The 16340-nt window shown below is 41.9% G+C and overlaps 1 protein-coding gene across 2 annotated transcripts in view; it reads left to right on the forward strand.

Annotated features, from left to right (window-relative positions):
* The window catches only part of OCLN (occludin), a 56342-nt gene that overhangs the window by 16670 nt on the left and 23332 nt on the right, over positions 1-16340 (forward strand). For both annotated transcript variants that reach the window (XM_043586464.1, XM_043586383.1), the window contains exon 4: positions 2002-2163. In XM_043586464.1, coding sequence (XP_043442399.1) covers positions 2002-2163 — 162 coding nt within the window. The remainder of the gene's footprint in view (positions 1-2001; positions 2164-16340) is intronic.

Below are 16340 nucleotides of genomic sequence, written 5' to 3' on the forward strand. Positions count from 1 at the left end.
TTTTAAAGTTTTATTTAATCTCTACACCCAATGTGGGGCTTGAACTCAAGACCCTGGGATCAAGAGTCATATACTCCCCTGAACGAGCCAGCTGGGTGTCCCCGTGATTGGCTCCTTCCAGTTCACATCAATGTAAAATTCTCAAGGTTCATCCATGTTATATAGCATGTTGTGTCAATTCCTTTTTGTTGCCGAGTAATAGTCGATTGTATGCCTGTATCATTGTTTATCCATGCATCAGTTGATGGATATTTGGGATGTTTTCACATTGATTGTTTGGAATAATGCTCTGAACATTTGTGTACAAGTTCTTATGTGAACTCATGTTTTAGTTTCTCTTGAGTATGTACCTAGGGATAGAATTGCTAGGTCTTATGTTGTCTCTGGGCCTTTTTTTTCTTCTTTTTTTTTTTTTTTAATATTTATTTATTTAGAAAGAGAGAGAGAATCGCATGCAGGCTCCACACTGTCATCTCAAAGCCCAACACAGGGCTATATCTCAACGAACATGATCTGAGTTGAAATCGAGAGTCAGACACTTAACTGACTGAGCCACTCATGGACAGTGTCTCTGTGTTTAATCTCTTGAGGAACTGTTTTCCCAGCAGGTTGCACTGTTTTACATTTACTAGAAACGTACGATGATTGCAATTTCTGCGCATCATCACCAACATTGTGTTTTGTCTGCTTGATTCTGTCCATGCTGATGGGTGTGAAGCTGCTAATCTTTTTTTCCTGATGGATTTACCTTTTTTTTCCCTTATCTTCTTGTTTTGTTTTGTTTTCCCCCTCCTTACACTGACTCAGTAATTCTCATTCTTTTACCTGAATGAGTCACTCTTTTGGGGTTAGATCATCTCCAGTAACTATCATTATTTTGAAGACTGAAATGTTTTCACCCCAAATGTAGGTTTTCGGAATGTTTGTTGACTTGCGAATGTATGTCTGGTAAATAGAGCTGAGGGCTGATATTCCTATTTTACCACACCCCCCGTCTCTCTTAGTCCTCTGAATGCCCCAAACTTGTATTCACTGAAAAAGGATATCACTGTTAGATGGCTGCAAAGAGACCCACTTGTTACCCATTAGCAGAATCCAGGCCAGGGTCCAGGTACCTGCCTAATTTCAAGCATCTGCAGGCCAGTGGACCACTCAACATGCTTATCAGACACTGGGAGAACTGTCACGGGGAGGGATTCCTTGTCACAGGGCCCTTTCTTGTAAGTGCACAGAAGACTCCCAACAGAAACCACCTGCCAGACTAAATGAATCATTTTCTCTAATTTATAGCTTGGTTAGATCATGTCTGCATAATTTATGGTAAGGTAGATCCTCTATAGACTGGAAGTTACATTCAGTATAAAAAGATTTGCCGAGCATGTGTTATGAACAAGATTATAAACATGATTGGGTATTTGAAGCTACTTCTGAGAGGGGTGCCTGGGTGACTCCGTCGGTTAAGCCGCCGACTTCGGCTCAGGTCATGATCTCACAGCTCCTGAGTTCGAGGCCCATGTCGGGCTCTGTGTCGACAGCTCAGAGCCTGGAGTCTGCTTCGGATTCTGTGTCTCCCTCTCTCTCTGTCCCTCTCCTGCTCACACTCTGTCTCTTTCTCAAAATAAATAAACATTAAAAAAAAATTTAAAGCCCTTTAGAAGTATACCAGTGATTGAGTTAATTTACTGGCCATTTTCGTCTGTTGGTAAAAAGGCCACTTAGTGCTCAAGATTTGGAACTAGATTTCTATCATTTAAAATGGGGTGATGAGAGTACCTAACTTTAAGCCTGTTCTGAGTATTGAATCAAGTCACATATGTATTGCTAGCCTCTGCCCAACTGACATGGGCTACATTTTATATTTCTAAAATGTAACTATTTGTATCACTTTTATATCACACCACAGATGTATAAATGCAGGGCCTTAGGTATTTTTGGATAGTGCATTAGGATAAAGTAAACAATTGAAATCTAACTGTGTCAATATCTTTAATCTCTTTTTAGGCAATTGCCATTGTCCTGGGATTCATGGTTATTGTGGCTTTTGCTTTAATAATTTTCTTTGCTGTGAAAACTCGAAGTAAGATGGACCGGTATGACAAGTCGAATATTTTGTGGGACAAGGAACATATTTATGATGAGCAACCCCCCAATGTCGAAGAATGGGTAAGTGTTGTTAAAAAAAAAAAAAAAAAAAGAGCATATGTCTGGTATTTTATTAACCCCCCAGGTTTCTGTCTCTAAATTTGACTTTGAGTGCTTTGTGAAACTCTGTTCTTAGAATTATTGTCTGTATATGTTGCAAAAGTTGTGCTCTCATGTTTTGCTCAGACCTCTGAGAAGGTGGTATGATAACTGGAAATTGTTTCACTACAAGGTGAAAATCAGATTTCCATTTTAAAGAAGTGTACCTAGGCCCTGAAACCAAATGGCTTCTAAAGAATTGTGCAGAAAGGACTTGGCTTTTGCAAAACAAAACACCTCTCCCCTCCCCTTCTATTTTCCTTCTTGTCATTTTGGAGGGAAACACTTGGGCAGGATGCTTGCTGTCTCTTGGCTCAGGATTGGCAGTGGTGTTTTGGAGTCGTAGCAAGTGGCATATGTTTAAACTTCTTCCATGGATAACAGCCTAGCAAATTACAGTGACTGATTCTGCATGGATACTTACCTAAGAGATACTTCCGTGAAGCAGAGAGAGACTGGAGCGATTCCCTTTTTGTGTATACTGTACTGTTATTCGTACGAGTATGTGTTAATATCTCAGAAATAGGTGTTCCTGATACCTGACCTGTCTTTAGAGATGTCTGCAGTGAGACTTTATTTCTCAGAAGTCCTGTTAGAATGCAGTTGGGAGCATCCTCAGAAACCCCCATCATAGGTTTCCTGGAGCAGATTGAAGTTTTGCTGTGAAGGGGAGGTGTGAATCCTGGACACGGGTTCCAGGGTAGATGTGTTCTGGACCAGGGGAGTGGAGTAAAGAGGGCTCAGGTTGGGTTCTGCTGGTCAGGGGAGGGATAAAGACATGGCTCATCTCGAAGGCCTCTTTAGCTCTGGCGTTCTGTGTGTCTGATTTGAAGAAACGTAGATGAGATTTTCTTCTGGTTAGTTAAGGAGCCACAACGAAACTCTTTTGAAAATCAGCAGGTGTGGTAGGGTTCCTGTGTTCCTGAACTCTCCTTGAAGCCTGCTTGTTCTCTTTTTCCTCCTCCTTCCCTCCCACCCCCAAAAAGTGTGAAGGTGTTAAGGACTGTTTTCTTTCGACCTTTAGCTCCAGGCAAGGCCACCTGTAGATGGAATAGGACTGTCTATTGTGAACTGTGAAGTAAATGTTTCGCCGGGAGTTTCTGGGAGTTTCTGGGCGTGTCAGTTTTCACTGGCTGTTGGATTTGTTTATTTAAGGTTTCGAGAGCCTAACAAAAAAAAAAAAACTGACTTAAGAGAGACCAGTGCTGGTAATAGTAGAGTTCCAGTGAACTTTGGCTTCTCATCTGATCTTACTGTCAGGAGGTTTTAATCAGTTCTGGGTGCTTTAGATAATTGGGCAAGAGATAGCCTTAACAGTTTATGGAGGTGATAATGATGGTGAAGCAGAAAGCACTTTATTTTTTAGATTTTTATTAAAAATTTTTAATCTAATTTTTAATTTTTTATTTTTATAAAGATTTTATTTTTTATTTTTTTAAATAAAGAAATATTTTAAGAAATGTTTTAAGAAGTTTATTTATTTTATTTTGAGAGAGAGAGAGAGAGAGCACCTGTGGGCAAGTGGGAGAGGGAGAGAGAGAATCCCAAGCAGGCTCCATGTGGAGGCCACCTGGAGCCTGATTCAGGGCTTGAACTCACCATTCATGAGATCATGACCTGAGCCCAAATCAAGAGTTGGGTGCTTAACTCACTGAGCTACCCAGGTGACCCAAGATTGTATTTTTAGGTAATCTCTACACCCATTGTGGGGCTCGAACCACCATCTGGAGATCAAAAGTCGAATGGTCCACTGACTGTGCCAGCCAGGTGCCCCAGCACTTTACTTTTAAAAAAGCATTATTTGGGGTATATGTATTTATTTTTTATTAAAAAAAATTTTTTTTAATGTTTATTTATTTTTGAGAGAGACAGAGCATGAGTGGGAGAGGGGCAGAGAGATAGGGAGAGACAGAATCTGAAGCAGACTCCAGCTTCCGAGCTGTCAGCACAGAGCCCGGTGTGGGCTCGAATTTATAAACTGTGAGATCATGACCTGAGCCGAATTCGGACGCTCACCCGACTGAGCCACCCAGGTGCCCCAAGGGTCTACGTATTTTTTTTTTTTCAACGTTTATTTATTTTTGGGACAGAGAGAGACAGAGCATGAACGGGGGAGGGGCAGAGAGAGAGGGAGACACAGAATCGGAAACAGGCTCCAGGCTCTGAGCCATCAGCCCAGAGCCCGACGCAGGGCTCGAACTCCCGGACCGCGAGATCGTGACCTGGCTGAAGTCGGCCGCTTAACCGACTGAGCCACCCAGGCGCCCCAATCTACATATTTTTAATATAAAAATAATCTCTGCTTAAAATAATGGTAAAAAACTCCAGCATTGATTATTTGTACTAAGGATTAAAATTTGAATTCTCGTTGTAGAGAACTAAGGCCAGATACTCCCCATATAGCTACTAATGTTTTTTGTTTTGTTTTGTTTCTTTTTGGTGGGGGAGAGGGGAAGAAAAACTTACCAGAGGAACAATTAATTAGCTACTGAATATTAGTTTACTCCTTCCCTATATGTTAGGGTAGGTTTAGATGTTCATTATTTTATTAGATCTTACTGCCTTTCCTGGATTTTAAAATCTGTAGTATCGGAACCTTTGAGCAAAGATGCCTCAAAAGTTGAGCCTTAAGAGTTGTGAGCAGGTTTCAGCTCTTAAGTATTATGTGTGGGGGAAAATGTGCAACTCGCTAATTTCCTGTCTCTGAATCTCCAGTACAATGGTTTCTCTGCCTTCCTAGGGAATTTTCGAGTTGTTTTTTTTCCCTTCCCCTTCTGGATATCTTGTACTTTGTAAAATAAGCAGGCCATGTTTGCACATTGTTTTGGGTGTTAACCTGGTCCTTTGTAGTCAGTCAGTCACTTCAGTTTGTACCAACGTTGTAGATTAAATATTTGAAGGTTCTTTTAATTAAATTTGCACGTGTTTATTTTTTTCTGTTATGTCCTCAAATTCCAGATGTAGTTGGTACTTTTTCTGAATTAAAGTGTGTATATGTGTGTGTGTGTGTGTGTGTATTTTTAAAATTTATTTTTTCTGATTGGTAACTAGAGATTTTGAAATACAGTGAGCTATAAAGAAAATTCTTCCACCCTTAGTTACAGTTCTCATGTATTTTCTGTCATACCCCAGCCTCTCCTGCACCTTCTTAATCTGAATCCGAAGAAGTAGGACTATGTTCCCCATCAGTGTAAAATCCTATTTTTTTAATAGAATTTTTTTTAAAGTTTAGTTATTTTGAGATAGAGCCTAAGCACGAGCAGGAGAGGGAGAGAGAATCCCAAGCAGGTTCCTCACTATCAGAGCAGAGCCCAACACAGGGCTCAAACCCACAAACTGTGAGGTCATGACCTGAGCCTAACTCAGGGGTCGGATGCTTAATTGACTGAGCCATCCAGGTACACTATGTAAAATCTTATATTTTTTTAATGTTTATTTTTTTATTTTATTTATTTTTTAAAATATTTATTTATTTGAGAGAGAGAGAGAGAGAGCACAAGCACGGAAGGGGCACAGAATCCGAAGCAGGCTGTAGGCTGCTCAGCTGAGCTGTCAGCACAGGGCCTGACATGGGGCTTATCCGTGAGTTCATGCCCTGAGCCACAGTCGGACATTTAACTGACTGAGGCACCCAGGCGCCCCTAAAGCATTAATTTATTTTTGAGAGAGAGCAGAAGCAGAGGAGCGGGAGAGAAGAGGACAGAGGATCCAAAGTATGCTCTGCGCTGACAGCAGAGCCTCATGAGGAGCTTGAGCTCATGAACCTCGAGATCATGACCTGAGCCAGTCAGATGCTTAACTGACCGAGTCACCCAAGCACCCTAAAATCCTATTTTTTGATTTAACATTATATTGTAGGCTTTTTATGGCATCATTAAATATTCCTCAAAACCATTTTTGATACTCTTAATTTTATTGAAGTACAACATATATCTTACACAGAGTAAAAGTACAGCAGGTACACTAATTGCGTGGCTTATGATCATGAGATCATGGTCGTGATCAAAGAGATAAAGACATAGTTCATTCCGGTGTCTGTGGTTTCCTCATGCCTCTTCTCAGTATCCTCTAGAGGGTGGTGACCTCTGTCATTTCTGTCACATCAATTGGTTTTGCCGTTCTTAAATTTCATATAAATGAAATTATGTACTGTGTACTTTTGTGCTCACTGAACATATTGTCTGTGAGATTCATTTAAAAAATTTTTTTAATGTTTATTTTTGAGAGAGAGAGAGAGAGACAGAGTGTGAGTGGGGAGAGGGGCAGAGAGAGAGGGAGACACAGAATCCAAAGCAGGCTCCAGGCTCTGAGCTGTCAGCACAGAGCCTGATGTGGGGCTCAAACTCATGGACCATGAGATCATGACTTGAGCTGAAGTCGGACACTTAACTGACTGAGCTGCCCAGGCGCCCGAGATGCATTTATATTGTTGCATCTATCAGTATGATACTGTTTTAATTTTTGTATTTTTTGGCAAAATAGAAACTTTCCTAAGTATCCCCTTTAAAAAGATCCCTTGGTCAGAATTACAGTGAAAAAAAAAGGTTTTCCCAAAGAGGTGAAAGACATCACTGATGATAAAAATTGAAGATGACACAAAGAAAGGGAAAGACATTCCATGCTCATGGATTGGAAGAATTAATATTGTTAAAATGTCTATACTGCCCAATGCAGTCTACACATTTAATGCAATCCCTATCAAAATAACACCAGCATTTTTCACAGAATTACAACAAACAATCCTAAAATGTGTATGGAACCACAGAAGACCCCAAATAGCCAAGGCAATCTTGAAAAAGAGAAGACTGTATACAACTCACAATTCCAGACTTCACATTGTATTACAAAACTGTAGTAATCAGCATGGTACTGGCACAAAAATAGACACAAAGATCAACAGAACAGTATAGACAGCCCAGAAATAAACCGTGATTATATGGTCAATTTATCTTCAACAAAGGAGGAAAGAATATGCAATATGAAAAAGATAGTCTCTTCAACAAATGGTGTTGGGAAAACTGGACAGCTATGTGCAAAAGAATGAAACTGGTCCACTTTCTTACATCATACACACAAATAAACTTGAAATGGATTAAAGACCTAAATGTGAGACCTGAAACCATAAAAATCCAGGAAGAGAGCTCAGGAATCAATGTCTCTGACATCGGCCATAGGAACATTTTTCTAGATATATCTCCTGAGGCAAGGGAGCCAAAAGCAAAAATAAGTTATTGGGACTACATCAAAATAAAATTCTTCTGCACAGGAAAAGAAACATTTAACAAAACTAAAAGGCAACCTATGAAATGGGGTAAGATATATTCAAATGACATATCCAATAAAGGGTTAGTATCCAAAATATATAAAGAACTTCTAAGACTCAACATCCAAAAAACAAATAATCCAATTTAAAAATGGGCAGAAGACGTCAAGAGACATTTCTCCAAAGAAGACATACAGATGGCTAACAGACCCCTGAAAGGATGCTCAGCATCACTCATCATCAGGGAAGAAGAAATCAAAACTACCATGAGCCATCACCTCACACCCGTCAGAATGGCTAAAATCAACAACACAAACAACGGGTGATGGTGAGGATGTGGAGAAAAAGGAACCCTTGTGCACTGTTGGTGGGAATGCAAACTGGTGCAGCCACTGAGGAAAACAGTATGGAAGTTCCTCAAAAAGTTAAAAACAGAACTACCCTAGGATCTAGCAATTGCACTCCTGGGTGTTTGCCTACCTAAAGGATAGGAAAACACTCATTCTAAAGGGATACATGCACCCCTATGTTAATAGCAGCGTTATTTCCAATAGCCAAAATACGGAAGCAGCCCAAGTGTCTATTGATGAATGAATAAGGACAATGTGGTATATATATATATATATATACAATGGAATGTTGTTCAACTCTAAAAAAGAATGGAATCTTGCCATTTGCAATGACATGGGTGGAGCTAGAGAGTATAATGCTAAGTGAAGTTATTCAGCCAGAGAAAGACAAGTGCCATATGGTTTCATTTGGAATTTAAGAAATAAAACATGAGCAAAGGGAAAGTAGAGAGGCAAGGCAAGAAACAGACTCTTAACCATAGAGAACAAACTGAAGGTTACCAGAGGGGAGGGTGGTAGGGGGATGTGTTAAGTAAGTGATGGGGATTAAGGAGGGCACTTGTGATGAGCACCAGGTGTGTATGGAAGTGTTGGATCACTATATTGTACACCTGAAACTAATAGAATACTATATGTTAACTAACTAGAATTAAAGTAATAACTTAAAAAATAATAAATAAAAATTTAAAAACAGGTTTTTGAGGAAATGTCTCCTTGCCATCCTTGTGTGCCCATTTTCTCTTTTTTTAGGTATCTCCACCCCCCCCTTCCCACTCTTCTAGGTACTCCTCTTAGTTTTTTATCATGCGTTTCATGGTTTTATTTTGCAAAAATAAAACCAAAGAAAGATAGACTCCCTGCTTATTTACTCAAAAGTTAGTGTAGTGATCACACCATTCTGCTCGTACCTTGCCCTTTTTGCTTTACAGTGTATCCTGATGAACTTTCTTCCCAGTTTTTTTTTTTTTTAACATTTTTATTTATTTTTGAGACAGAGAGAGACAGAGCATGAACGGAGGAGGGTCAGAGAGAGAGGGAAACACAGAATCCGAAACAGGCTCCAGGCTCTGAGCTGTCAGCCCAGAGCCCGATGCGGGGCTTGAACTCACCAACCGCGAGATCGTGACCTGAGCTGAAGTCGGACGCTTAACCGACTGAGCCGCCCAGGTGCCCCTCTTCCCAGTTTTTAAGGACCCTCATCCTGGTATGGATGTACCATGATTTTATGTCACCAAAGTCATTGGTGGTTACATTTGCTATTTAGTATTACAAACAATGATACAATTTAAAATCTTTGTTTACCTTGTGTACATGTGTAGTTACTTCTCTAGGATAGATTTCCCAGAGTATCCTACTAACTAATACTCAGTAATATTACTGAGTCAGAGGATATATGTGTCTATAATTTTGATAAATATTGAGAAATTGAATACTGAAGTTGCCTTTTAGAGTAGTTTACCACTTTATACAACATCAGTGATGTATGAAATTCTGTCCACACACCTTTTCTAGTAACATTCCATGGTACAGGTTATTTAGCCAATCCCTGCTGTTATTTTTTTCAATTTTTGACGTTTTAAAATAATGACTTTTGTTTGTGGTGGTTTGCAAGAAGTTCGTAATGTGAAAAGAGTACATATTTATTGTAACAAAACACAAGCAATACAGGAAAAAGGAAGAAAGGGCACCTGGTTGGCTCAATTGGTAGAGCATACGGCTCTTGATCTCAGGGTAGTGAGTTCAAACCCCATCTGGGGCATAGAGCCTAATTAATTAATTAACTAATTTAAAAATTTTTAAATGTTTTTTTTGTTTTTGAGATTGGGAGAGAGAGACACACACAGAATCCGAAGCAGGATCCAGGCTCCTGGCTGTCAGTACAGAGCCTGACACGGGACCCCATCTCATGAACTATGAGATCATGACCTGAGCCAAAGTCAGATGCTTAACTAACTGAGTCACCCAGGTGGCCCAAGCCTACTTAATTTAAAAAAAAAAGGGGGGGGGGAGTTCCCACCCCTCTCCCTCTGTTTCCCATTGGGGCAGTGACATTTAACAGACAGATTTATATCCTGTTTTTATTGTTACTGATGTCATACATTCTAAGACACTCCTTTGTTCCCTCCAATGTAATTTTTTTGAGATTAGGGACTTCTTACTGTTGTAGTGTGGATGCTTCTCCTCCCCCAAGTCCTCGTCTTAGACTCCCTCCATGTGTACGTGTATGGTCACAGACACAAAACCAGTACAGTATAGTAGAGTGGGTGTGAAGTGTGGAGCCAAATTGCCTGGGTCCCAGTCCAGCCCTGCCAGTTGAGTTTGTGAGGCCAGGCAGGGTCTTCCGTGTCTGTGCTTGAGCTTTCCCATGTCTAAAATGGGGATGGTAATTGCATCCACCTCATGGGTTTGTTACAGTGAATTAACTTTGTAAAATCCTTAAAATAACTAAGTCTGTCGGTACAGAACCCATGTACCTCATTGCTTTTAGCAGCTGTAGGGTATTACACGGTATGAGGATACCATGATTCATCCCCCCTGTTGATGGACATTTTGATTGCTTCCGGTTGTTTGCTCTTGGAGATAACGGTGCAGTGAACGTTCTTAAACGTGTCTTCATGTGCCCTTGCTCGTATAAGATAGATTTCTCCAAGTGTTCGTCGAGTGTACAAGTTTTGTATTTTGTTAGGTGCTGCAAAATTGCCTCATTGTGAAAGGCTGTTTAGTTCTCCTGACAGTATGTGATGTGAGAGTGCTCCTTTCTCAGCATCTTTGCCCTGCCCTGGACATTACCAGTCTAACGTTTACCAATATCCTAAGTGAAGATTGAGTTGTATTTTAACTTTAAAAATTCTGTGATCCAGCATGTTTCCTCTGGAGTTTTTCATATTAATGCTTCATCTAAGACCGGGCCGGGGAAGGGCCCTGATGAGGCCTGGGTCGGGTCACCATCTGCACACCAGCCTGCTGTGTTCCAGGGAGGGCCCTCATCACATAATATGGCAGATGGCATTTCCCACAGTTACTGTGTGGCATAGGGAGATGGTTTCTAGAGAAACAGGGCTCTGGAAACAATACGTACTACATGAATTAATTGTAACTGCCCTCTTATTTTTGATAACATCTGGACATGTAGCCAGGTTCACATTCAGAGAGCTTAGGATGACTTCCTGAGCAGCTTTGAATGTGCCTGCTTCACTCCAGTGCCCCTCTGTGCTCTGTCGGCTCCTCCCAGGAGGGTGTCGTGCTGCTCAGATCCCTTTGGGCCCCTGCTTGAGCTGGGATTCTTACCACAGGGCAGGGGACAGTGTCATGGGGGCGCACTGTTCAGCCATGGTGCCAGAGCCACGGGAAGGACTAATATTCATTAGCCTGAGTATTTCCTGTTGATCTTTGTGCTCAGATCTCTCTTCCCCCACCTACACTTTCTGAAGGTCATAAATATAAATACCAAGACATACAGACTCTTTTTTTTTTTTTAAGTAAATACTCATAAACGGGGCCTGGCCTTGGGAAAGCATACGCCAGTGGTAATTATTAAAGCGTTGATTGTAAGAGGTGTGCACTTGAGGTTAGTTTTCATTGATACCTACAGCATTCCGGTGCAATAGTAACAAAGTTAAGAACCTCAGTTTCAGGCGCTCCTGGGAATGACTTTTGATTTGGCTTTGGTAAAGTGAAACAATTTGAGGGAGGTCTGGGACCTTAGGATGAGGTCCTCCAGTCTGCCTCAGTGACCTTAACCTGCAGGCAGCTGTGGGTCTGCCAGGCGGACACGCTAATTAGATGGCAGCCAGGGTGGTGACTTAGTGGGTCAGGAATAGGCTGCTGTTGTTTAGACGACTTTCTCAGGGCTCTCGCCGGTGTAGTACATCAACTGACTCGGGTTTGAGCTTCACATTTTAATTTTGGCAACAAAGCTATAAAAAAAAAAAAATCACAGCAAAAGAAAGAAAGGAACCAGCATTTCCTAAGTAACCATTATAGGCTAGCCACTTTATACATGATTATTATCCTAAGTGCAATCCTGACGGTGTGGGTGCTCTTCTTGCAAAAGGAGAGACTGAGGTTTGCAGAGGGCTCCAGCAGTTTGACTCAAACCTGACATCATAATCAGCAGGACAAGGATTGTATTTGCCTTATAACTTGTGTTTTGGGGTCTGTTGTTTTTCCTCTGAAAACCTCTGAGCTTTAGTTTTCTTTGCCAGCAGAACTGGGGAAGATACCACTTAGATAGTCAAACTGACAGATTAAAATGAGGTGTGTATGTGTAAGGTGCTTATCTGCTACAAACCAGCTTAGCCATTCTCAGCTAGTATTTCCTGCACGGCTCCTAATTTGCACCCTTTTTCTTGTCACATCACTTGATCTGTTTCAGCAGCAAGAATAGAGTAAGTTTGGAGAGAACATGCCATTGACTCATTTCTCCATTGTTATCAAGTAGTAAATGAAGTCTGTTAAACAAGATCCTGTTTTTAAGTTGGAAATACTTAAGTCTGAAGGCTAATAACTTTGTTATCTGGGTAGTTTTATTTCTAGAAATTTTTAAGGTTTTTGACATGGTGATGCAACATTGATGTAGTATTGTTTTCAGCATTTCACCTGTCAGGATAGAGAGGATGATCTGGCTGGGTGTAGAGAAAGGGGGCAGGATCCTGATGTACATCTTGGCCCCTGTCCTTTATGGTCAGCATTGGGTGGCTTTTGGTTTCCTTGGACTCTGATGAAGGAAATCACTTTGCCCTGAGGTGGTTTTATCTGTTCATTTAATAGGTTCTTCATATGTAAATGAAAATAAAGGTTTCATCTGCAGACAAGCTGATGTGGTCATGATTAAAGGGCTTAGGTCAGGACCAGCACATAGTTTATTAACACAGTAAATTTTAGCTGGAGTGACATTGTCAGTGTTTGTACTGAGAGCTGGAATAAGGAAGCTTGGGTAAGAGTACCCAAAATATAAATACTTTTAATGTTGGTTCACTTTAACTTAATCCTTTCCTTATTTGTAAGCTTGCCACAAATAAAATAACAACGACTTTCCTAAAGGTCGCAGGTGGGCTCTGCTTGTTATGCCCCTGCACACCGAGTGGGGAGGCAGGTGGGTGTGGGGCAGGTGGCTGGGACTAGCCGGTGGTGGTAATCAGCATGAGACATCTAAAGAAACTTGAACGCCTTTTTAATTTTCAACCAGTGCCAGCATTCTTTAATGTACCAGTAGTCCTATGGGCTGCCGACTATCAGGACATTAGGTTCTCACTGTGGGAAGGATGGTGCTGTTACCTGTGGCCTTACAGGGGACAAAATGGAACAAAAGTGGAAGTGGCCTATCCGTCTACTGACCTAGCACTCAACAGCATGGAGTACAGAAAGCCCTGTCTGTCCCAGCACCACCGTCAATGGAAACGGGTTGGCGGATGGGCCAAGGCATCCTGGAGAGCCGGTTTAGAGAGTTGTAATGAATGGCGAGGTAGGTGGTAGAGTGTGTGCTCTCGCCAGTGGGTGTGTCTGTGGCTGTCTGAAAGCAGAGATTCCTAGGTTTCCAGCCCTGCTGTTAATGCTCAGTTAGCAGTAGGTATTGTCCATGGCTGGAGGAAAGTTGTGTCCTCCCTCAGCTGTTCTTAGCAAGCATCAGCATCACCTGCAGGGCTGGTGAAAACAGCCTGTTGGACCCCACCCGCCATGGTTTCTCATTTTCAGGACTGGGGCATGAGAATTGGTGATTCTAACAAGTTCTCGGGCCAAGTTGATGTTACTGGTCTGGGGACCACACTTTGAGGACCAAAGCTGCAGCTGGAACACTGCAAGCCCAGAGAGCTGTTGAGTTAAGGTGAGGCCTTTTCCAACCCATGGCATACTTAGAAAATGGTATTGTCGTACAGAGCAATAGAGTAAACTGAAAGGGGATTTGGATCCCCAGACGTGGACTGACCACAGGCTCTGAGGACCAAGGTGTTCTGTGCCTTGTGGCACACCTGTTGCCGTGTGCCAGCACAAGCAACGTGCCTATTAAAATACAGTCTGCGCCAAGATTTCTGTTACTAGAACAAGAGGGCCTAGAAGGAGATCACAGACTGAGTGTAAAGTTTCTCCACTGCACCCCCTGCCGAAGCTCGAACAACTCCTTGACTCTGAGGGAGCTGCAGAATTCATCTTGGCTGGTATATGTTAATATTTCCCTGTGGGCAGCGTGCATTTGGGTAGGGGACCTTGTGCTTGCTAAATCCTCAGTGCCGTGTGATTAACATACGTTAATCAGACTGTGCTCAAGCCTCGTCCATCCGTGATCTCTTTCGTTTGTGGGATTTGTACATCTGGGAGCATCACCCTTCAGGCAACCAAGAGTGGAAAAACCTTTGAGGGTACTTTCCCGAGGCAATTTTGAGGTTCCTGTGGAGGGAGCATCTGTGAGTATAAAATAACAGCAAACAGGAAAAACGAGTTGGACCACTTACTGTTCTGAGAACTTGTAGTGCAAGGGAAGGGGGACCTCAGGTTGTAAAGACTGGCGATGGTACTTTGAGATTACAGTGCTCTTCTCTCTGATGTCTGATGTGTTTCTCCACTTTTAATTACCAAGCAGGAAAAGCCTTTCTGTTTCCCTTTTTGAGGGTGGTGTTCCTACGCTCTGTTCTAAACAAAGGCACCTGGTGATAAAGCACGTATTCATTTTAGGTTGTATTTTGTGTTTCTTGTGTTTTTTTTTTTTTTTTTTTTTTTTTTGAGAGAGACAGAGCAAGCAGGGGGAGGGGGGACAGAGAGAGAGGGAGAGAGAGAAACAATCCCAAGTAGCCTCCACACTGTTAGCACAGGGCCCCATGTGGGGCTCGAACCCATGAACTGTGAGATCATGACCTGAGCTGAAACCAGGAGTTGGATGCTTAACCGACTGAGCCACCCAGGTGCCCCAGCATGTATTCTTTTTAATTTTCAAGTCAGTTTAATCCATAGTAATTTTGTGTCGAAAGCTGCTCTAACAGTGTTAGTCTAATTGGTAAGTAAAACTTCATAATGGATTCACATCATATCCCATTAGGGTGTGGTGAGGAGTTAAGGCATTGAGAAGAATGGTTTCTTTTGTTACAGGGAATAGTCAGTACCTCGAGAACATGAGTATGTTATGCCAGAAAGAGCTGGTTTTGGAGTCAGGCGGACGAGGGTTCCAATCCTGTCTCTACCATGTGACCGTGAGCAAATTAATTTAACCTTAGAGGCTCAATTTCCTCATCTGAAAATGGAGATAACCCTATCTCACCAGGCGGTGGTGAGTAATAAACAATGTCAGGTTTTGTAGGCACATGATCGATACTTAAATGCAGAGCTTTCCCTTTTGTTCTTAGAGGTAGGTGACTTTTGTCACATTGCTACCACCAGCTGGATGCAGGTCTAGCCTGATATTTTCTTGTGTTATGTGATCAAGGAATGAAGACAGGATGAAGAGAAAAGTGGGGGATGGCTGTCATTGTGCCTTTTTGGTTGTACTAATTCCAAAGGACATTAATTTGCATGGAGAGAAGTGTTTCCCTAAACTTAGTTTTGAGAGAAGAAGGTTTTCATTCTTTAAAAAAATATTATTTTGGGGGCACCTGGGTGGCTCAGTCAGTCAAGAGTCTAACTTCGGCTCAGGTCATGATCTCACAGCTCGTGGGTTCGAGCCCCATGTCACGCTCTGTGCTGACAGCCCAGAGCCTGGAGCCTGCTTCAGATTCTATCTCCGTCTCTCTCTGCCCCTCCGCAGCTTGTGTGCCCTCTTTCTCTCCCCCAACCCCAAATATAAATAAACATTAAAATAAATAAATAAAATTGTTTTTAATGTTTTATTTATTTTTGAGAGACACAGAGTGTGAATGGGGGAGGGGCAGAGAGGGAGGGAGATAGAATCTGAAGCAGGCTCCAGGCTCTGAGCTGTCAGCACAGAGCCCGACCTGGGCCTCGAAACCATGAACATCGAGATCATGACCTGAGCTGAAGTCGGGTGCTCGAACGACTGAGCCACCCAGCTGCCCCTAGAAAGTTTTCTTTCAGAGTGACCTAAAAGTTTTTTGACCTTTTTATGCCATCTTTGACTTCAAGGATTCGGGGTCAGGAGGCTGCTCAGGAGTCCGTGTAGGCACAAATGAGGGTGGAGATGGCTTTGTGAGGTGAGGAAGTCACGGTGAGGAGGACAGGTGTTTGGAGCTCAGCTGTTCTGGAGCCTCGCTCTTTGTGTGCCTCTTGACACCCCATGGGGATTTAGGATGTTTTCATGAACTCTCCAAGGAGTGTTAGATGTCATTTGTTACCAAGATTTTTTTTTTTCACAAGTGTGTGATCAGAACTCTTCTGATAATTAAATTTGGAATAAAAATTTGTCCTCATTATAATGATCTCTTGTGAAGATCTTTTGAAATTATTTGATTTCAGTGTATTTCATTTTGACATTTCACAAGCACTTTAGTTATTTCTTGATTGTAATATGAATCTCAGTGAATCTGCCCTGTGTATCACGCTAA

This window comes from Prionailurus bengalensis, chromosome A1, assembly GCF_016509475.1.
Source record: "Prionailurus bengalensis isolate Pbe53 chromosome A1, Fcat_Pben_1.1_paternal_pri, whole genome shotgun sequence".
NCBI lineage: Eukaryota > Metazoa > Chordata > Mammalia > Carnivora > Felidae > Prionailurus > Prionailurus bengalensis.